We start from the raw sequence: 23,821 nt of genomic DNA on the forward strand, positions 1-23,821 counted from the left end.
ATTCGATACAAATATAACACTCTAATGGCCAGAAAGATTGCAATTCAAGAGGAAGAACATTCTGCCATATCCACATATATCGTGAATCGGAGGAGAGAGATTGGAAGTCTGATAATACCATTTCAGCCGAAGACTCTCAGGAAGGTTCTCAAGCTTTGACTGCAGATGTGGAAAACTGGCTAAAATACTCCAGAAGAGTTACCCAAACACAGACATTTACACCGAGGCCTAACAATTAAATTCCACCAAGAAGGAGCAAAAATTATTCCCAACCTAACAACACTTCGAGACTTATGATTATCAGCTGCCAGATCGGGGTACATTTTCTGACTGAAATAATATATTTACGCCCAAATTTTTAATATTATACGCTAAGGTGTTATATATGTGTACTTTTGAATAATGAATAAGTTGTAGGATCTATTTTTTAACACTTATAAACAAAAATATAATTACACAAAGAATTTACAATTAATTCACAAAAAATTATTAAAAAATGATAAACGAATCAAGGGCAACTTAACACAAAAGTAATAATTAATTAAAATCTAATTTTTAGATTTTATGTTTATGCGGTCTTATCAATACAGAACAATTTATAAAATTTATATGAAAAATGAATTGTACATGTCAGTTTAAAGCAAGATTTAATTAAAAATAACAATAATGAATATGTTACCAAAAAATAATCATGTAAAGTATAGGAAGTAGCCGCCGCTAACTCGACATAGTAGTAGCAACAGTTTTTTTGCATATATCCCAGAAATTAAAATAGGTTTTTGGTTCAAAGGTAAAAATTGTTTAGAATATAGCGCTTATTAACATATTTCATAGATGTGCAGATCAAAGAATGTGCAAACCAAGATTTCCACTCGCGCCATACATTTCCTGGCAACACTACTCGTACTCGCACATTCGTCGCGCTCGTTTCCCATCCTCACGCACATACACGTACTCATTCTAGCGCCCGCTCCTCGACAAGGAGCTAAACAAGAATACAGGTGATGCGGATGAATTCCGTCTTTCGTACACGCTATACACGGTAACAAACAATTTTGGATACTACATATGGTACTAGTGAATTGTCGGAAATCCTTCCAATAAAAATGAGACCAAACGCGATTTAAAAAGCAGACTAGTTTCGTCTAGAAAAGTTTATAAACTTAAGCATTCGTACATCTTAATTTTGTTATTTACATGAAATTCATAAAAATAGTACAATTTGCATCATGTTTGGACTCATTTTATTCGAAGAAGTTTTAGCTACCCATCTATGTTACATGTATAAAGATAAAGCAATAATTACTGAAAATTAAATTTTTTTATTGTAGATTTATTTCTGGGTGATCACAGTGTTCATTTAAATGCCTCGATCGTTGATGCACGACGGACTTCATCCATATTATTCCTTTCGATCGCTATATCTGTTTCCATATTTTGTTGAGTCGTGCTTGAGTCAATTCACCGAAGTCAAACTCTACTCTGCTACGCGAGCATTTAAATTCCAGTACCCAAACATTTCAAAAAGTTAGCATCTAAATACAAACCTGTTATGTGCAACTATTCTTGTCCCTGAGAGAAACGTGGATGCGCTGCGTATCATCCTTAAAGATTCTGCGAATTTGGAAATTGTCTTTGGGAATTGTATCACTTCTCCTGACGAAAAATCCAGTGTCATTTTTGGATATTTAAATTTGACGATACCGAACGTTGTCATCGAGCACGCCGTTCAGAGCTGCTCCAAAAATAGAATTAAGACATCGAGGATTATACCATCCTACGACACGGTGTGACATTGCGTCGTCGGATACACTTCTACGATAATCTTTTGCAATGATTTCCCTATTATTCTTCTAATTCGGCAGTATTTCCATATGTGTTTGCAATTCTAAATGAGGTGTATCTACCTCCATATCAGGTTTGTCTGCATTTGGTCCATAATCTGAATCCACTGTCGGATGAAATAGTTTCCGCGCTCTCTTTTTATAACTTTCTTTGTCTTTCTGTGCTCTCCGTGCTTTCTCTTTTTCAACTTTTCGTATAACAGACGGCGTCTCCTTTCCCGTAGCCTGGATTATACGAGATAATACTGCCTTAGTATTAAACTGGATAACCGCAGCGGCACATCTCGCTGTATACGATCCACTCATACCCCAATTAATTCTCTTACCGCCAGTATATTTGGCAATAACGGAGTTGAAAGACTCCGCTATGTTATTATTGCCGTTATATAATAGACTTTCAGCGTGTGCTAGTAGTGGTTGAAAGATTTCTTGAATCCGAGAATATGTACCAATTTTCGTTAGATGTGGCACCAAGTTATCTTTATCACCGTTTATGGCACGATCACAAAAGTACCCTAGTTCTCGACACTCTTTGTGCTCCCCGAAAACGTGACTGGGAATATTCATTAAATCCTTGCGTAGATTATTCATTTTCTGATCGAGCGGAACATTTTCTTTCAATCTATATTTCGTAGCTTTTACTACAGCTATGCGCATTTTAAGAATAGTGTTTTCAACGGCTTTTCTATAATTGCCGGGTGGAGTCTTCTTAGCAGCTTCCCTCAGTTTGCCGCAGAATCTGCGTAGCATATGATTCGTGCATTCGATCTTTTTCACACGAACCATCTCCGCTTTATATGGATCACAATCCAAAATCTTCTTGTACGAACTGCTATCGCCATCAGCAATTAATGCTGAGTAGACGAGACCTCTATTCTGTATGCTGGTCGTGAAACCCTCGACAATGGCATCGCTCTCCATTTTCGTCGATGTTTCGTTCTGTCCCCAGTTTTTGAAGCATACATGTTCCCTTGGTTCTACCCCTCTCTTAGCAGCATTGGAGCAACTGGCGCACTTCTTGTTTCGGACCCCAATAAATAAAACTTTCTTGGTGAAATGTCCAATTATTACACCAACACCGGATATGGAGTCGTAATTTCCAGAATGGTACGATCTTTTCATCCAACTTCCGTCAGCCACGACGGGGATGAACGGGATTCCGGATGATAAAATATCGCCTCTAGCAATGGCTAATTGTTTTTCTTCTTCGGCCGCTGCCATCATTTCTGCTTCTGCAGTTTCGATACATAATTTTACAACGTTATTGTGATACTGACGATACTTTAGCCTAGACATGCAGGGAATATTCATTCCTGATAATATATTTTCTATTTGAGCATAACCGCCACCACAAGTTAGCGAACTGGCGACCAGGCCGAAATTAATGTCTAGTGATTTATGATTTCTGGATTCGCTATATACTTCACTTGTATAATGGCACATGTTGCATTCGAGGGTGATAATGGTTTCCAATCCCAAGCGCTTTATGGCCTTTACCTCCAAATGTCTCGTCGAACATTCGAATGTTTCTGAATGATTTCCGATATTTTTTATTTGCTCGAAAACATACTCCATGTCCACGATGCTTAATCCTGTTTCAATGCTTGATCTTTGCTTTTCTTCCAGCTTTATTTTTTCTACGACGAAATTTTGTTCGTCGATGGCTGTATCGTTGGATGTGAAATCTTCAGGTTTTCCCTCTTTAAAATCCTTAGTCACTAGATCAAGAATTTCATTTTTTCCATCTTCAATTGACATGTTGATTATATTTCCATCTGCATTTATGAAAGTTGTTGATGCGTTATTTGCTGTGTTATACAGCGGAATCCTTTGAATCGTTCTGAAAATGCAATATGCAAATATTTAGTCATTTTTATCTGAGGGACGATTCATCGAATAAATAAAGGACCTAGCCGATTAAGATGGTCAAAATAGCCCTTAGAGGTTTTTTAATGATTATACCGTTCGACAACTGACCAAGAAAAATTCATCTATGCAAAATTTCTACTCTGTAACTTGTTAGTGTAGTGAGGGTAGTAGTTTTGTGAGGGTAGTTACAGGGTAAATTAGATTTCGCGCTTTTCTGCCCATTTCCCCCCTTCGATGGCTTCCTAAAATTTTGAAAAAAATATGTCTTATTTTGGACATCAAGCCGCACGTTATAGAATTTTTTCAGATTTTTCGGTTGTAATCTGTGGTTATCAAAAATGAAAAACCAAAAAAAGTCGGAAAATTAAAGATTTCTCGAAAACAAAGAATTGTGCTTTTTTATATTAATTCTCTGATAAGGTACTATTACTCGACTTTGATTATATGACACATGATAAGAAACCTTTCATTTATTAGTTGTTCATACATATGATTAGTGCTACGTTGGTACCAATAGATCGGCGTTTGTGCCGACATATTTAGAAAAGTACCTCCTCACCGATTTTTAAGACATTGAAATATGTAGTATTTCATGATATTGTATTCTATAGAATGCCTGCATTTCATACATTGCCGGTAACATGCAAATATAGAAATATTTTTATAAATATCTCTGAAACGAAGCCAAGCGGCGAAAACACATATACACATATACGGAAAAGTTGTTCAAAATGATGATCTTGAATTCAAAATCATTGATATCAACGATGAAATAGCACAAAGAGTAGAGTTTACCCGACAGCGGCTATTTCGGTGATTGTAGAATCTCCAGACTTTTTCTCTCGAAATTCTTCGGTTACTTCAGCTGACGTGTTTATTGCATTCTTATCTTCATTTATGGAAATATTTGCTGCATTACCGGTCGTATTGTTCAAAGGACGCTTTCCTTTTTTTGGGAATCTCATTCTGAAAAAGCAACATATAAAAAGATGTTAACGATATTTAGTCATTTTTATCTAGGGAACGATTCATCAAATGAATGTATTTGCTTTATTTGTTACACCAAAGGAACACGAGAAGTTTCGCGGTAAGTTTGATGAATTACTTACCGCTAATTTAGAATGAGTGCACATACAACTTAATGTATAAAATATTTATATTTAATATTTCATGTGTATTTATATCTCAAGGAAAAAATTCCTTAAATTTTAGTCATTGTACTGTTATTTAGAATGTTGTTTTATAAAGCAATTTCAATGATGCATCCCCTGCTTGTCACCGGATTCATTTTGCCAAACTCATTTCGTTGAGAACAGAGCCTGCAGTCCTTCCTATTTCTTGTTAGAATGACATGCAGTTTCCATTCAAGTTGTTATCTTTGAAACAGAAGATTGAAGTAGAAGTTCGATAACGAATCTGCCAAAAATCTCCATTTAATTGCTCAACTAAGGTTTTCACATATCACAGATAACTAAGCAGCCGTTAATTTCTCTGCTTTTTTACGTATTTATTTTCGCAGAGGATTATATTTTGGTCTATATAACTCGTTTTGCAAATCACTGATTAGATTGTTAGAATTGAAGGAATTTTTTACTTCCTTGATTATGTTGGGTTTGTCGACCGAGATTATATAGAAGTATTCTTTTTCAATTTTTAAATTTTTTATTACGAGAAGAACAATGTAGATACTACAGGATTTTATTGAAAGTGTAACAGGAAATTTGTACTTGATTTTTCTGTCATTAATAACAGTTCCAGTGATTGTATGTCGTCATTTAATTTAATAAATGTATGATTAACTACCTTGTTTGAACTCTTTTGTGGTTTGATCTCTAAGTAGCTTAATTATGATTTACGAGGGAAGTGGCGGTAATTTCTGTTTAACATTCGGAAAAGGGATATTTAATTCTTTGAGAATTTTGTCTATTCTGACAGTGAAGGGAATATGGCGTTTTTTGTGGCAGAATTTTTCAGCGTATTTTGTGAGTTGAATTAGCAGAGTTAGTTGTTAATTTACATATATAGTTACATATTAGCTTCTTCCTTTGGTATTCTAAGGGTAGTAAATTTCCTTCTGCTTGTAAACTGATTATTGGGGACATGTGGTATGCTTCCAATGCTATCCTCAGCTCGGCATTTTGAATAGTATCTAGACATTGAGCTGTTTTGCCTATTCCATAGATTATTGAGGCATAATCTATTATTTTAGGTAGTATTACTTATTTAGGAATATACTGTAATCTGATCCCCAATTTTTTACCGTAAGAGATTTAAGTAAATTTAATGTTTTTGTGCAGTCTTCTTTAAGTTTCATGGTGTGAAATTTCCAAGTCATTTTTTTATTGGAGATTAAATCTAATATTTTTATTTTGTTCATTTGATTGATATTTTTATTGTTAATACGAATCTGAACTTTATTTGTATTCTTATTTATTTCTGATTTATCGGAAGAAAATTTAAATCCTGTTTTTGGTAAATTTGTTTCTGTAGTCTTTGAATATTTATATATCTAACATGGAAGTCATTGATGTTCCATTGTACTAATTTTATGTACATTAATATTACCTAGTCCTCCTTGTTTATTATAATATTGATGATAATTGGATATTTTCGAGCGGGGTGTTTTCTAGATTATCTTCTTTAATTTTCTTCTTTTCTTTTTTTTTTTATTATTCGACTGAATTGGTTCTTAATACTGCGATCTATAAGATGGGGGAATAGTTCTCACATCATTTTAGCTAAATTGTAGTGTATTTTTTACGTAGCACCGGCGATTTCTGCAGCTTTATCCAAGAAGCTTTTAAAATTATTGTAAGAGATATGGTAGCGGTCTTGTAGTTCTAACATTTTGTTTTCAATTGGATCTAAGAATTGGTCAATGTTTTCTTTTACTATTGAATGGTTAACTGTTTTCCGTCTTTTGAGTTACTTTTTGGGTAGATTGTTTAAATCTTTTTCTTTACTTTCATTGTTTACTGGGAAGAATAGAGTTAATGCTTGATTAAGACCCGGAATGATTATCACATAAATCCATTGTAAGGGTTACGGAGAATGATTCTGTCGTTGAAGAGAGAGCTCATTTAAATTCCTGTCGCATTGTCTTCCATAAAAGTGTTTTGGGAATTTGTTAATAGTTAATATATTTCTATTAACATAATGCGTTGTTACTTCTTGCATATTGTTACTTGATGTGTGCAATTCTCGTAGTGGTGTATTATGGGCTAAAGGTGTTCATCATGTCATGTCATCTGGGTGGACAAAAACCTGTCCCCTAAAGCTCATAATATGTGAGCAGTCAGGTTCGTTGCTTCTGGTTTTTATGAAAGAGATGTTAGACTCTAATCTTATTGTGAGCCCTTTTAAGTCATTTTCTATGATTTCATGAGGTATAAGCGGACAAACATTGGAGAGGATTATCCGCTTGGCTTTGGATATTAGAGTTCTGATTTGCACGTTGTTGTTTCCAAGAGTTATATATTTTGCCTTTTCTACTAACTCATTAGTTATTTCCTTAGTTGCCAAGTATATACAGATGCAATCTTATATTTGTAGGTTTGGTCAGTTTTATTAATTCCTTGATATAATCATTAATAGTATACCCTTCGACCGCATCTAAACTTATGGCCTGGTTCTTCTTCGGGGAATACTGGTCCTTAATAGCTGAGACATTTTAACTGACTCCTGAGAGCATTTGAAGTAACTTTTTCATTGATGCAAATGCAATTTGCGACTTTATTTACAAGTTATTAACGAAAAACTCTGACCAACCAGAGACGAGATCAGCTGGCACAAGTGTCAAAGATAGCGAACAGAACTAAGGCTGCGACCAGTGTCTGCAGGAAAACTAGCTACGCAAGGAGTGGCGGCAGGCGACGCATGCGTGGGAGTCCCGCACAGCAGCGTGTCACATCTATCAAGTGAGCGTTATAATTCTGATCTGCGATCCCACTCCTTGCGTAGTCAGTTTTCCTGCGAACACTGGGCGTGAACTCCCTCGAATATCAGGTGACTCCATCCGTGACGTCACGGATAAGCAGTTCAGCAGAGTAGGGATAGAGAGCAGCAGGGTTGCTAGGGATGCACTCACGTTTGTGATTGGCCACGTCACGGCGCACAGTGGTATAAAAGCCTGAAATCATGGCCAAAATCCTAAAAATCGAAGTTGTCGTTGAGGAGTTTTTGACTTACGGATTGGTTAGTTTAATGATGCGTCCGTGTGGTGGAAAAAACGAAATGACCCATACTTTCATACCTGAATGACAATTGCACTTCGAATTTCGAGTTTGTTGGACAGTCATTACTCGTGAACGTGACCGAAAGTATCTTTTTGTGAAAATGTTTTTTTTTCAATCGTGTAAAATGGATATTGTTCCTGCTGATAAGTACAACATTTTGTACCGCTAACATCTCACGAATTGTTTACTATTACATTAGTAAATCGATAAATTGTAGATTCAAATTATAAGAGCAAATGGAATGCATTTACTATAAAATTATATTCGAAATTTTTGCAGCTTATGAGAGCCTGCTTTCAAACTTACTGGAGCCATAGTTTAGAGTTTCATCGAGCTGCACTTAAAAAATTGGCTGCATCACGTTGCACTTTTTTCAGTTACAACCATTTTTGTGAGTCAACGTATGAGAAACTGTCTCGCGAGAGTATCTAAGATAGAATAACTTTCTACAAATCGAGCCAAATTGCTTACATTTTTTAGAGATGTTAGAAAAAACACTTTATTAGGCAATGTCGAAAATTATTTTGAAAAAAATGAAATTTATTAGATTGAAAAAAATGTTTCAGTTTTTGGTTTTCTATTTCCAGGATCTCGTGACAATACTGTTTAACTAGGAAAGAAGTGCTCCTTATTATTAATGAAAACTTGAATAGTTTAATAATTAATTAATAATTATTTATTTAATTCATAATAATCATAATAATTAAGTTTAATTAATAATTATATTATTTATAATAATTAATTAATAATTTAATAATAGTTTAATAACTTCAATAATTCAATAATAGAATATTTTAAGCAAAAAATATTGTAACAAGAAGGATTTGTGGTCGTCATGAACGATGACATGCACAAGCCATGAAAAAATTATTTTCTGCCTTGAGATGCAAATGGAGGAACGCACACCGGATGGAACAAAGATTGTTCTCAAAATTTGAAAAATGGCTGGCAGAATCGGTAGTTTTTCGAGTGCCTTCTGCCTGCGTTAGCAAAAAAATCAGAAATTTAAGCGGTCGTCCTTCTTCCAACAAAATTCTATGTTGTGTTACAAGTTATTTCAAGCGGCCACGAGATTGATTATGAAAAATTCAAAATATATACTCTTAATACGGCAAGAATACCTAACAAAATTTCATCTTCAATCTTTCAGCTACTGTAGGCCAATAAAATACAGCTCCGCGTATCATTCTTTCAGCAACTCATCGGCCATATTTGATCCGCCATTTTGATTTTGGAATTTTGAAATTCAGATTCGTAATCAGGATTCCTGAAGATATATGTTCACCACTTTTTGTTAAAATCAAATCATTTTTTCAACAACCCGTTCGCCATATTTGATCCGCCATTTTGTTTTTGGAATTTTGAAATTCAGATTCGCAATCAGCAACCACGAAAACCCTTACATACAAATTTTCAAATAAATCCGTCACTATTTCTTATTTTTACCATGATTTCGAGCTTTTATACCACCGCTGCGGCGGTCGAAAACACTGCTCTCTACATCTACTCTTATCACAAGTATTACAGTGAATGATTTATCATACACCCATTTTCAATAATGAATTTAAAAAATGTTGCATCGATACTGCCTAAATGTTTGCCTCTGTATTGTCTCCGGTTTATGTGTACTCTCGTCAGTATACAATAAAATATTAATACACGGGTCCTCTGTGGTCAAAAATTGTATTTTACCAATTTATATGTATTCAGAAGAAATGTTTGAAGCCACACATAAAATAGTAAAAAAGTATAAAGAAGACCATGCAAGAAAAACTTCTCGGTTAACGATAAATGAAGATATGTTTCAACGATTGATACATCTCAATTTGACCCTACATCTCACTTACGATATAAAACTTAAAAAACAAATTTAAAATCTAATCTAATTTTGATCCAGATCAATTAGATATTTAAATCTAACTTATTTTCTGTTATTTTCTTTCATAAGTTTATTATCATATAATTCGTATTGTTATTTATATACAACTATTTATCTTATGTTAATATCTAAATAAATAAATAAATTATAATAAATATTATAAATAGATTATAATAAATAAATTATATCACTTCAATGACTTTCCAATATTCTCCTATTCGTTCTTTTCAATGATATTAGTACAGTAAAAACAAACTTTATTATTTTATTACTGAAGACAACCTTCATAGATAAGTTTACCTTCAATATTAAAATACTATCGATCAATAATCACAAAATAACCTATTTTTCGGACAGAGAGAAGCGAGCAGCGAAGAAATGTCTACAGAATCCGATCCTGGGTAGAGTTTTCGTGCTGAACAAAGAACTTTTCGTAAAAATACAAAAATATTGCGGAGAAACTGCGCACGTCGACACTTTTTTAAACTTTGACATCAATTCATTGCTATTTAGGACCAAAAACAATTAATAAATTGCATGCCACTATATTCGGGAAACTCTCCTCTATCTTTTAACACCAATTAGAACTTTCTAACGTTTTTACTTTTCATGCAATACCTCATTTTTGTCGAAAATTTTGGATTTTTACAAAAGTTCGTTTATTTAAAAAACTGAGGGTGATGGAGCAATTCGGTTTTCGAATTCTTGTTCAGGGAGTGAAGCTCTACGAGAATTTCACAGTGGCTATAGGAACCCAGAAAAAAAGTTTGATTTTGTCGGACAGTGTTATTGACAGAGTTATGGTCTACATGCATTCTTAAACAGACTTTCCCAGACGTACTTCATGTTACACTTCCATTGGAGAGTTGCATATTTTGGGCGTACAAATTAGGTTCTCTAGAGTCAATGCACTCAACGTCGAAACGAAGATTATACAGTAAAACTCTCTGTATGTAACAATTCGCATTCTACTAAATAGCAAGCTGCGACAAAAGCCAAGCAGGAGTTAGAGCTAGTAATGTATACCATTTCTGACGGCGTGATCATTTTCAAAGCAATTATATCTTATATGAAATTTAATAGTCATGCAAATGTATGCTTACATCTTTTTTAATAACTTTCTTTTACTGTATCGTGGTGCTGAAAGGCGAAGAGCACCCGACGGTTTCCCCTTTAGATGTCTATTCGAATTACGTTTCCTAGTAGTATGTCCTACCATATTCGGTGCACTCATTTTGTTGCACTGCATTTCCATACTTCTGAAAATAATAGATAAATAATACAATAGAATAGGAACAATATAAAATAATAAGAAATAAAGCTCAGGCTTTATATACATACCGTTTGACAGAGAAGCATTCACGAGTGAACGCGTTCTAGTTCGCCAGTAAACTTTTAGAGTAACGTAACTTCCTCTCGTTGTATTTTCAGTCAACAGATCATTTAGGGAAACAAACCTCGTTCGTTGCAATTCATCAACACAGGGTGGGGATGATACTTTATTGTAGGAAATGGCGCACAGTGAACTGAAATGGTTAAAACTCAGAATTAATTCTAATAACTCTTATTTAAGCGAATTTATTTGTAACCTTGTGGCGGACCAGACATAAAAAGCCACGTCCTCCAAAAGCGGGGTGTGCAGATGCCTTTTTCGGGTTTTCCCGACGCAAGGCGTACACACCGCCATAAAACAATAAAAACGTTGGGACACAGCTTCGGACCTTAGGTTCCGGATCACCCCGGTCGGAAAATCTTCGGGAAAGGCCTTCGCCCTTCCCAAGGACCTTCCCTTACCAATTTCAATACGCTCTCCCCAATAAATACGAGGACCTCTCGACCGGGAGACGTTAGTTAGCTAGCTTTCCTCCGACTCTCGACGTGTTCGTATTTCTGTCTCATCCGTCACTCGCTTACCTTTACCTTTTACACGCTGTACCCCATCGCCTTTTTGTTACAAGTTATATTAAAGTTCTCGTTATATAAAAACCAAAAAAAACTCTCTCGGATTATTTTATATAAACCGTCGCAGTAACCCCTGCGACAAAACCTATTTTATGTAAAATAATTTTGTAAACAATTTTAAATAATTATTTATGAAAATAAGTTTTTTTTTTACATAAAATTGATTACCAAAATCGAATTTTACGACCCGAAGAACATGTAAAACTGTATCTCTTATATATTATATACGAGTGATAATAACTGGATTGTAAAAAACTTAATAAACTTATTAAGTTTTAAGCTTTAAAAACTTATATACTTTTTGTTATACGTGACGTATAATATGATACAATTTCGTTGGAGTGTAGAGTGATCGAGGTATCCTATTACTATAAATGCAGGTATACGTGTATACCCTGTAAGTAGAGGGGTTTCGATGATTTCAAGGTCACTTGTATTTTTTTAAATGGAACTATACACTTTTTGATGTACAACTGAATGCATTATTTTACTCTCTACAAAAAAAGTATTAAGGCACATTGGTTTCTAAAGGGGTATTTTTCATAGAGTTAAACTATGTGTTAGATGACTTTATTGGCTAGAAGTATGATGCTTATGCTGTGTAATTAGTTTTGACGAAATCATTCTCTACATAAAGCGATATAATTGAACCAAGTTAGATTTTTGATCTAATTATTTAATCTAAGTATAATTGAAGAGCGAATTTTACCTGGAGCAAATTGATATTATAAACGTTGTTATGACCTGTTAACATTTAAAGTTCGTGAAAATAGCAATTCTTCACGAATTTCAGCCAAAAACAGGCAATTTTTACACATTTCAGTGGCTGTAGCTTGTAGGCTCAAATAAAAAAGTTGAAGATGCATCATTTTTAAATTTTTGTATCATCTCCACCAATTGCAATCTTTGAAAATAATTTTTTAGCCATTGTCTAGAAAACTAATCCCTCCAACATCCCAAACAAATTTAGATCGTTTAGTACAATTATAAAAATAGTTATTTCCCTTTAAAAGACGTACGATCACTTTTTACACTGACTGTATATCTCATTATCTGATTCAAATAAACGAAACGATAATCTTCAACCTGGAAACTTAAAGAATTCTGAAATTTTGAGGATATGTAGAGCAAATGTAAATGTATTTTACACACATTTTTATTCCTTCGTACATTCACTTTAAGAGGTGGAAATTAACCTGTAAATATTCGACTATCCTTTTTATTTTTTTTGTGCGAATGGCACAAGATAGAAAAAAGTCTTCATACAAAATAGTTTGAAGATTTTTTTTCTATCTTGCACAGTTTGTGAATTATAGCAATGAAATAAAAAATAGCCCAATATTTGGGGGTTAATTTCCACCCCGTAAAGTGAATTTGCGTAAGAATAAAAAATTGCGTAATACATATCTACATATGTTCTACATATCCCTAAAATTTCAGAATTTTTTGAATTTCCGTATAAGGGCCATGCCTTGTTAGTATTTTGCATTCTTCGAAATCGTCACATCGGCTTTATTTGGATATACTTTCGAAAGAGATCTACCGTCGATTTAAGATCACATTTGAAGGGGCGGGAGGACCTCAAATACAAAATATGTATTAGCTTCGGACATTTAGTAATTTTCAAGATATTAATGAAATACATAAGCTACTACTACAATGAATCCTCGTATATCAACGTATTCATGGTTGGGATGGTCGATTTTTTAAAATTACGAATAGATCTTCGATTCAAAGTCCTTATAATGCCATTAACTATTATAGAATAAATCGTACATCGCCGGATATTGCCGGATTTCCTAAATTTATTACCTTTAAATGAATGATTATTGATAATTCTTCGTTTTTTCAAGTTCTAAATAAATAAATAAATAAACATGCCAATCTAATTTAAAAATTTATATGCAGTATTTTACCATTAGACAGTATTGATATCTCGATAGTATTAAATTTATATATATTATACACTTAATATTGCGTTACTTTTTTAATTGAAGAACTTGATTTTGTAAATTAGTTCTAAAGTGTCATAAGAACTGAAGCATTGCATTTTAGGTCCGATTTACAAAATCGGGTTCCACGATAAAGAAATAATCTTTAAAGTATGAATATGTATATAAATAGTATTTCGATCGATTTTTTTTATAATAGATTTTTCAAAGTTCGATTTTCTAGTGAATCGATCTTTGTCGCTGCGATTCAGAATCGATTTTTTTTCATTTGGAGGTCAGAATTGCCGGTCCCTAGCCCATAGTAGCCTCTATGTAGGTCACCGTGGTCCTCCCACTTTTCCCGGTGGCCGCTATAACGGATAAAGTTTTTAAGAAACGTTTTTAATACACTTGCTATTATCTAATCGAACTTGTACCCTTTCACTATTGATGTGTGAAGTAAGAATTTTAATTTTGATTGTTTATTTAACACTTTTATGTCAATAATAACTTATAATAATGCAATAAACATCAGATCTGTAAGATTGCAAATAGCGGTTACGTAAGTTTTAACAAGTGTATTAGTAACAGATAAGATGGTCATATATGCCCTTAAGCTAATTAACTTTTGTACTTAGGCCATTCAATAGACCACTCAAGGAACATCCTCTCAGCCAAGTTTCTAGTCACTACAAAATTTTGAAAAAATTCAGGGAAAGTGGTCTATCGAATGGTCTGGACAATGATCAATTCGGTTGGGGGGCACATTTGACCATACTACAATTGGACTATTATTTCACATACAGCGTTAGAATATGTTCTTGCTTAATTAGAAAGATCTATGATGACGAATTATTTATTAAAACGTAGTTGTTTACTATCTATGATCTCCCACAAAATGTTTAAACTTATATATAGTATGACATTTTTTGCATTCATACAGCGTTAGAATATTTCTTGCTTAATTAGAAAGATCTATGACGACAAATCATTTATTAAAACGTACCTGATCACTATCTATGATCGACCAAAAAATGTTTAAATCACGACACTTTTCAAAGTATAAGCACAGCACGAAGATTAAACGAATACGAACTCAAGAGATTTTTCTTACGTCCCTACTGTGCCAAAGGCTAAGCGATTCTACATGGCCGAAGGTCTAAGTTCCGTGTGTTGGTAAGAAATTATGTGGACTAGCCGGTGCCTATTTCGTCATCGGGGCCCCACCATAGGATAAATATAAGTGATTCGTGGAACCAGCCAATGCCTGTTTCCTCACCGGGGTGACACTACATACAGTGTCTCACAAAAATATTCGTACACTAAGCAACGCCAAATTTTAATGATCTACATACATCTTTGGTAATGGTGAACGTAATTGATTGAAGCTTATACCACCCGGTACAGTGTTTATTGTACTTTCGAAATATGTATAATATGTTTAACTTAATTAAATGATATTGCAGAGTTATTTTTTGAGTTACAAAAATATTCATTCAATATTATATGTATTTCTTAATATTTTATATACACAAATTTAACGTTAAGCACTTACAAGGAAACATTTCCAAGTGTAACACGCGGATTTTAATGAAATTTTAGTATTATATAGTTCGTTTAAAAAGGTTTGACATATATTTTTTTATGTCTGCAATGATCCATATCTAGAGGATAAAAAGAAATCGGTTTTTGTCCTCAAAGTCGCGGGTAAAAACCATATTTTTTTAGATATCTCGAAAACTAGAGGGCGTAGAACAATTAAGTCATTTCAAAATGTGTGCTTATGTATTTCGATCGACAAATTTAGCCGCTTGAAAAAATTTCCGGTAAGGTTATTTATTCAAATAATATTTTTAAAATGACACGTTTTTCTCAATCTTTTTTATTAATTCTTTATTAATTTTTATGTAAACTCGTATGTGTAATCTGCGGACCAAAATAAGGAATACTTGTCTGGAATTTTTTTGTCGTCGCCGTTTAACAATATTATTTACATTAACGATATTATTTTGTATTGTGTTTTGTAATCGATAACATAAACTAAAAATCTTTAGAGCTATAAGTACTGTCACAATTGGATTAGTTGTTTTTAAAATAATTAAAGAATATGCTATGCGTATAAAAGTTCATTTATAATTGACACGAACCGAGTTCAGGTCGAGTCCAGACCGAGTCCAAGGCGATGGCGATATCATATGTGTAGTATAAACATGAGATTGTTTCACCGCTGAGTTTTACAATACATTACAGTTTCAAATACGTACACATAATAGTATGAATGTATTATTGATTCCGATCCGGTTGTCGTACGGAGCGTAAAGTCCTCATTATGTGAAAGGTGGCATCGGCTCAGGTATACGGGCCGTATCCACGCGATTTCTGTAGACTCCACTATTTTTAGTCCAAAACAATTGATAATAGGAATACATTTAGGCAATAATTTACAAAAGTAATTCAACATAATTATATGTATGATCCGTATATTATAATATAAATACTTTACAAAAAAGAAGTGAAAATTCTTTAAACTAAAACTTCATTTTATTATACTATTTTAATGATCGATTTTTCCCAAATTTAAATAAAAAAGATAAATTATTGTTATTAATCATTATTGTTATTATTTTATCGATATCAAATAACGACATTGAAGCCCTAAATAAGTAAGAATTATATTAATTTTAAATAAGTCTGACTTAATAATTATGTACATTTGTACATGATGTTGCACATCCAAATGCATATACATATGATATACTCACTTTGATAATATATTTATTTAAATACTTCTATTATTTATAGGAGGATGAAAATGCCTCAAATCCTTCGCTGGAGCGACATAAAAATACTTTCGCATACCGCCAACATCGATAGAGTGAAGGAAAGAATATTTGACAAAGCAAGATTAATAATATTCGACAGACGGTGGTCAAGGCTGAAGTCGAAAAATGTTGACAACCTCATTTTTTTAAATAAAAATTAGTTGTTGTCATAACTTCTAAAGTCTACTGGAATTACTTTTATTATATTGTAAAAAGAATATGATATAAAACTTATATATTTTTAAAACTCTTTCATATCTACGAAATTTGTGTGTCTCGTATTTTTCTTACGGTACTTCTAAAAAGATGGAAAACTACCGAACACTATCGATAGTTTTCCACTTCTGCTGTAGGGAAACCAATTGATGTGTCAGTATATTTATCGAATAAGATATATTACATTTTTGATTTATTTATTTTGTTTATTTTTAAATAACAAAACTTTAATTCACGTTTCTAATTCACCATACATAGTTTTATATTATTTTTACATTGCTTAATTCACATATTATATAATTTATGTATAATATTTTATGTGCCTGTATGTTCATAATAATATGTAGATATGTAATCGGATCGTTCTGAAACCTCTACTTCCCTATCGGGATTTTGATACCTCCATATGTAACAGAATACATAGATTTGTGATCCCAAGAAGAAGTAGTATCGGCCATTGACCGGCACCACCGTCGCGACACGGATAATACAATGCGGGACAAAAAGATAGCACACTTTAAAATTAACGTAATTTGTATTTATTTAACATTACACCAAGGTTTTGTTGCTATACAAACTTGTTAAATACCATTATAAACATACACAAATGAAATGGAATTGAATTTTACTTTTAATTTTTTGAAATTTTTTTGAAAATAAGTAAAATAAAAATACTTTTACGTCATCATTACATATCATTATATGTTATAAGATTTTCGGATAGTAAACAAAATTAAAACACAGAAATATGAAATATTAAACACAAAGTAATATATAGAAAAGCGACATTTTTTAAAAATTATGCTGCATTTTAATCACTCATATCCTTTCTTATTACAAATTTATAATATTAAATTTATGACATGACCAGAAATGGCGCCAAACATAGCCAAAACTGGTGTACAAGTTGCCGCAAACGGTGTAGAACGTGTATTCTACTACTTTCGTACCGTAATAATTCTTGAATCATTTTGTTACCCTATTGCAAGGTAGATATGGAAACGAAAACTATTTATTGGGATTATGGCTTGGATTATTTCTTAAAAGAATATGATATTAATTCTTTTTCTTAGTAGAGTCTTATTTTTACTTTTATTTGAGAGAAGGTATATGTACGAAATGACTGAGCGACAAATTCAACTATGAGACCGGCGACTGAAAATCGCCTGCTTATATGTATACCCTTTTTGGTGTGGTCTTCTTCACCAATCAAAGACGGTCATTCATCGCGTTTTACACTGTATACCCGATACCGGGATCACTGAAAGTCAGAGCACAATGTGCTCTAACGACACCGGCGATAATGTATCGCGGTATCTATAATATACAGTTTATATCACCGTCGGTGCGCGCTGACGGAACGGGCGGAAATGTAATCTGATATTTTCGAATCTCAGTCCTAAGCAAACTATAGATTAATTTTTGTCCGAGGCTAAAGTTTCTTTTTTAACACTATTAAATAATCTGTTAAAACTTGCACATAATTAGCGCGGCCAACATCTAGCCTACATACAATTAGCGTAAAAAGTATTCGTATACTGAATTTCCGACTTTTTACAAATTGTCGACATTTGAAGTGTTGTAGTTTCGAAAAAGCGTGTCGTATAACAACGAACGTAGATTCATTTTAAAACTTGAAGCTTTTATTTACGCTATGTAGCGTCCATTTTTCTGTAACATGTTTTTGCATAACGTAATAGGTGGGAAACTGAAAAATTTCCTTCCTGGAAGATATTATGAATTGAAACGCATTTGACGACTAATCCTAATGTAGTCTTCAGGATTAAAAGCCTCCCGTTGACGACTCATTAAAAAAACTTTGATGTACGATTTTTTTTAAGTCACTCTATCGAGCTTCGATTGGAAGGTGTACTGCCTACGTTTTAGTAACACAAGTTAACAAAGAACGACTAAAAAAAGTTGTACACCAAGTTTTTGGAGGTAATTATAAAGTGGAAGCTTCAATTTTCAAAGCCAAGGTCAATTTAATCGTGAACAAAATTTTTCAATAGTTTTGTTGACGATTCGATTTGTAATACTTTCGAGTCAACCTGTGTTTTCATTTTTCTATTTACTATCAGTTGTAGAAGCTTAATAGGAAGAAATGATTGAAGAATTGCGGAGCTAGAGACTTTTGAGCTTTAAAATAAGTCCAGAATTACGAGCTTACGAGGTTTACAAACTTTAATTAGTGTAGGCTCACTTTTTTACGAAAATGTAACAGATAAGATGTCGGCAATTTGTCAAAAATTTAATATTCAGTATACCAATACTTTTTACGCTGACTGTAGGTCTGCACTGGCCACAAGGCCACTGAAGAGATCTCGAGCGCTCGAGCCGAAAAAAGAAAAGCAAAACAATCACAAAGATATTGAATGTCACGTTTTGTTCTACCCAAAACAGTTATACTTGGAAACGGAAAATATGTACCGTGACGACATATATTCTTACGAAGACTTGAAAAACGCAATAACTTTTTAAAAACTGGATTAAATGACTTAAATTTTTTTAGATGATAGAGAGTCTACTATACGATGACTATAATACTTTTTTTAAAATTTTGATATTACTTGGAATGTCAACAAAAATGAAATCCTCATCCTTTTTAACTTTTTTATCTGAACTTATAATGAAAATTTTTAAAATGTGTTTTGTAGATCTTGGCGTAATTTATATGCGTATTGAAAATTGTATCGAAATCAATTAACCTTGATATGAGTTGTAAACAATTAAAGATCGTAAAAATCGCACTTTTACCAATGAGTTTAAGAAATCTGTAGTTTTGAAAATCTTTTAACGCTTGTAACTTGACTTCACGTCAATCGATTTTGATGAAATTTACAGCATAACTAACCGAGATCTACAAAATATATTTTTTAAATTTTCGTTATTGATTCACATAAAAAACTTTAAAAACATGAGTCTTTTTGTTATTCCAAGTAATAGCACAATTTTAAAAAAGTATTACAGTCATTATCGAGTAGATTAGTCGAGTAGATTTACTTTTTCAAGTAAATGTATGGCCAAGTAAGTTCGTAAGTATATGGCCGCCACTGTACGTATTGATTTACTGCAGAAAATGTTGAACATAACCAGAATTAAGTGATTACGTAACTAAAAATTGATGAACGAATGGAATCGGACCACATACGTGGTGGACCACCGTGTGGTGTGGAAACAAAGGAAAAGAGAGTTCAGAAAGACTCTGAGAAGGCTAAACAAAAATTCGATAAACAGAGAAGAACACATAAGGGAGAGACAGGAATATAAAAAATGGTGCAAGGCTGAAAAGATAAAGAAGGAGAAGGAAGAGGAGAAAATAGAAAATATTAAAACAGAAAAAGAAGCTTGGAGCTACATGAATAGGTCGAGGAAGGAAGAAAGTAGAGAGAAGGTGGACAAAAACATTAAAATAGAGGACTAGAAACAGCATTTTGTGGAGATGTTAGGAGCAGCGGAAGAAAGGAATATAATAAATAACGGGAGGAGGAAGATTCAGAAGGAAACGAGAAAAAAGGAGAGCAAGAAATATCTAAAGAGGAAATAGTAAAAGTGTTAAGAAAACTCAAGAGAGGCGGAATTAGAATGAGGCAAGGCGAGAGAGAGAGAGAGAGAGAGAGAGAGAGAGAGAGAGAGAGATTAATGCCAAATGACATATAAGCGATATTCCATAATATCGTGAACAGAGCTAGGAAAGGAGTAGGCATGCCAGAGAGAGTAGTGAAGAAATGGGATTCTTTGTCCAAATTCCTTTGTACAAAAAAGGAAATAAGGTTTTAGCAAAAAAAAACTTATAGGGGGATAATGCTGATGAATACAGCATGCAAGGTATACATGAGCATCATAAATGTGAGATTAAAGAGAACATCAGGGGGAAGTTGGAAGAGGGACAATTTGGTTTCAGAGATGGCAGAGGAACAATAGACGCAATGTATGTACAGTGCCGCTCAAAAGTTTGTGGACACTTCCTTAACTCTTCCTACTGTCTCAAAACATTATATTTAAAGGATTTAAATACATGAATTGTTCAATTTGATGTTCTCAAGATACATTAACAATAATAATACATATTATATTTCGTAGTTTCTATAAAATTGGTAAGTGTCTACATATTTTTGAGCGCTAGTGCATATACTTAACTATATGATGAATAGAGGAATAGGCAAACAAAAGGAGAAACTATTTACAAACTTCTTAGATATCAAAGCAGAGTTTGATGGAGTAGATAGATTCAATTGATGTAGAGTCTGAAGAAGCTAAGAAGGAGAATAAAGGAAATTTTTAAGAAAAAACACGAAATATAACAGAGGAATACACAATGAAATATACGGGAAGAATTACGACAAAAGGAATCCCAGAATATTTAAAGGGTAAAATAAAGAAAAGAGATAGAAGCATAATTGCAAGGTTTAGATGCGAGAATGAAAACATTCATTGGGTACATAATAAGCATATGCGAGGTTACAAGGGGTTGGATAAGTGCGGACGAGAAATAGAAGACTCACGAGTTCAAAATCAAAGAAACAGCGATATAGTGCAAATATACAGAAAAGGGGAAGAATTAAATAGATTTACAGTTTTATAGAAAAATCGTATTACTTAGTTTACGTAAATACAATTTAGTATTAAGTATTAAGTATTATGTAGTATGTAATAAAAAGACAGTTGTAAGCCACAAGCCATCCTAAGCCGAAAGGCGAGGATTATATAAAATTATAAAATAATAATAACTAAAAATTGATGAAATAACAATTGTTTAAAAATTATTTTCTTTGTATATTTTACCATAGAATATTTTTTAAGTACTTCAAAAATGCACGGAACTGTAACAAGCTATATCTATATCTTTGTTTAAAAGAAAAAGATGAATGTGAAATAAATAGTTTTCTCGTAGATGGACTCGTAAAGATCATACAAAGATCATCGACGTTTTTCTAAATAGATATTTATATCTTTTTCGCATATATCGAATCCTTTCTTTATTCTGCGTAAAGAAAGTATAGAGTAATATTATCGAAAAATGAATAGCTTAAAAGAATTAAAGAAAAATGTCTTTATCGAAGTAAATACTCATTCTAACGCGATGTAAACATTCATTTCATTTATAGTAGAAGGAAATATGTCTCAGTCAACGATAATTTGTGTTGACGTGACTGTCAAGCCTAGAGTTGATATGTATGATGTGTATGTGGAGTCTAACAAAAATGCGTCTGCAGCAGTCGAGTGTATCGAGAGAAATATTCCGAGCGTCGTCAACCATCACGAATATACTTTTACAGATTAGAGAATAATTTAAAAAAGTATGGAGCATTCGTAAAGCCAAAAAAGAATATTATAAAGCTAGCAGTAAACAACGAGAATAACATAATAAATGTCTTAGCATACATAGAATTTAATCAAAACGTTTCGACACAAGAAATATCAAAAGAATGCAACATAAGTCAAGCTTCCATTGTACGATTATTAAAATTACAAAAAAATTACATTCTCATTGTTTCAGTATTGGACAATATTATATTATGGAGATGAAATGAAACGCACACAATTTTGCCGATTTGTATTAAATGAAATAGGAAAAGATGAAAATTTTCCTCAAAATCCGTGAATTACCCTGCATATTTAGACATTTAAAAGGATGAAGAATTGATGAAACAAAAAAAAGTAAGTAAGTGCTAGGCACAAACCTAGTTCCACAATTCCACAGCCAAACATTTAACTCGCTGACAAGCTAATCGGACCATTGAAATACATGGAATACGTGGAATACATGATCAATACAGGGGGAAAAAGTACACGATTAATTGTACTTGAAAGTGAGTTTTAATAAAGGAAATAATGTACTGGAATGTCCAAATTATATTCTCAAATTTGTGGGTCTTAATAGTTGTTTAAAAATTGTATGACTTATGTGCCTCGCATAGGAAAATGTGACAGAGGAGAGTTAAAATAATATAACTTTTTAGACACTTGACTAAATGATTTGTATTTTTTTAGAAATGTTGTAAGGTCTAGTTTACGATATAATTATTAAAATACTTCTTTTTAATGTCGCTAATACTTGGTATAACAAAAAAAATAAAAAAACTTACGTTTTTTTCAACTTTTTTATCTAAGCCTGTAACGAAAATTTTAAAAATTGGTTTTATAGATCTCTGTAATTTACATGCATACTGAATATTTTATAGAAATCGGATGACTTTGTTATGAGTCATAAACAATTAAAGATAGCGAAAATCGCAGTTTTCCACGACTTTCGACCAACAACTGTAAAAAATCTATAGAGATTTTTACATTTTTCAACGTCAGTAACTAGACTCTGCGTTAACCGGTTTCGATAAAATTTTCAGTATGCGTATAGGTTACTGAGACCTACGAAACACACTTTTTAAATTTTCATTATAGACTCAGACAAAAAAAGTTGAGGAACTGATTTTTATTTTTTTTTCAGTTGTTGTCATTCCAAGTAATAGCAAAATTAAAAATAAAAACATTAACATTTCCAATAAATTCACGTAAATTATTTGAGATGTAAAATAGTTATACCATTTTAGAAGGTGTCCGAATATTTTGTTTACCCATTGTACATTCAAATGTAACGCGCTGACTTAATTTTTCAATTCCATCTGTGAACTGTTCTGTAAGTCTAGAATCTTCACATGAATTGTGCACTTTTTCCATTTTAGATGAGGTTTTTAATTTTATACAAGCAGGATTTTCAATTTAAAAAGCTGAAACGAATTTCCAAGTATGTATTTAAATGTTTAACATGTCTCGGATGTTTCTCAAAATTTCTAAACATCAATATCTAGAAAAAATGGGCCAAAAACTGATTTTTCGATTTTACCGAAATATGTTTACCCCCTTGATGCTCTATCGAATGGTGCATTGACCACACAATTCGGCTCTAAGGCATTTTTGACCCCTATGACCCTAGCTATACCTTTTGTTTATTGCAAGAAGAAAGGGGTGAGTATCATACACTCTTTTTCAATTATTAGTTCAATTAATTGTTTTAACTGTTGTTTTCTCTACTCTGTCATATACGGTATACTAATTTATATAC

At 32.8% G+C, this 23,821-nt stretch overlaps 1 protein-coding gene across 5 annotated transcripts in view; it reads right to left on the minus strand.

Annotated features, from left to right (window-relative positions):
- LOC117218921 (uncharacterized) overlaps nucleotides 1–23,821 on the minus strand; it is a 46,657-nt gene that overhangs the window by 5,632 nt on the left and 17,204 nt on the right. Inside the window, exons 1-5 of one of the 5 annotated variants that reach the window (XM_033467655.2) lie at nucleotides 14,727–14,886; nucleotides 11,169–11,353; nucleotides 10,931–11,086; nucleotides 4,509–4,679; nucleotides 631–3,684 (exon numbers count right to left, since the gene is read on the minus strand). In XM_033467655.2, coding sequence (XP_033323546.2) covers nucleotides 1,854–3,684; nucleotides 4,509–4,679; nucleotides 10,931–11,082 — 2,154 coding nt within the window. In that variant the 5' untranslated portion in view covers nucleotides 11,083–11,086; nucleotides 11,169–11,353; nucleotides 14,727–14,886 and the 3' untranslated portion in view covers nucleotides 631–1,853. Of the gene's footprint in view, nucleotides 1–630; nucleotides 3,685–4,508; nucleotides 4,680–4,822; nucleotides 5,090–10,930; nucleotides 11,087–11,168; nucleotides 11,354–14,726; nucleotides 14,887–23,821 lie in introns of those variants that run through there. The other 4 variants (XR_013035199.1, XM_033467656.2, XM_033467654.2 and 1 more) reach the window with 4 other exon arrangements.

This window comes from Megalopta genalis, unplaced genomic scaffold, assembly GCF_051020955.1.
Source record: "Megalopta genalis isolate 19385.01 unplaced genomic scaffold, iyMegGena1_principal scaffold0026, whole genome shotgun sequence".
In the NCBI taxonomy this organism is placed as follows: Eukaryota; Metazoa; Arthropoda; class Insecta; order Hymenoptera; family Halictidae; genus Megalopta; species Megalopta genalis.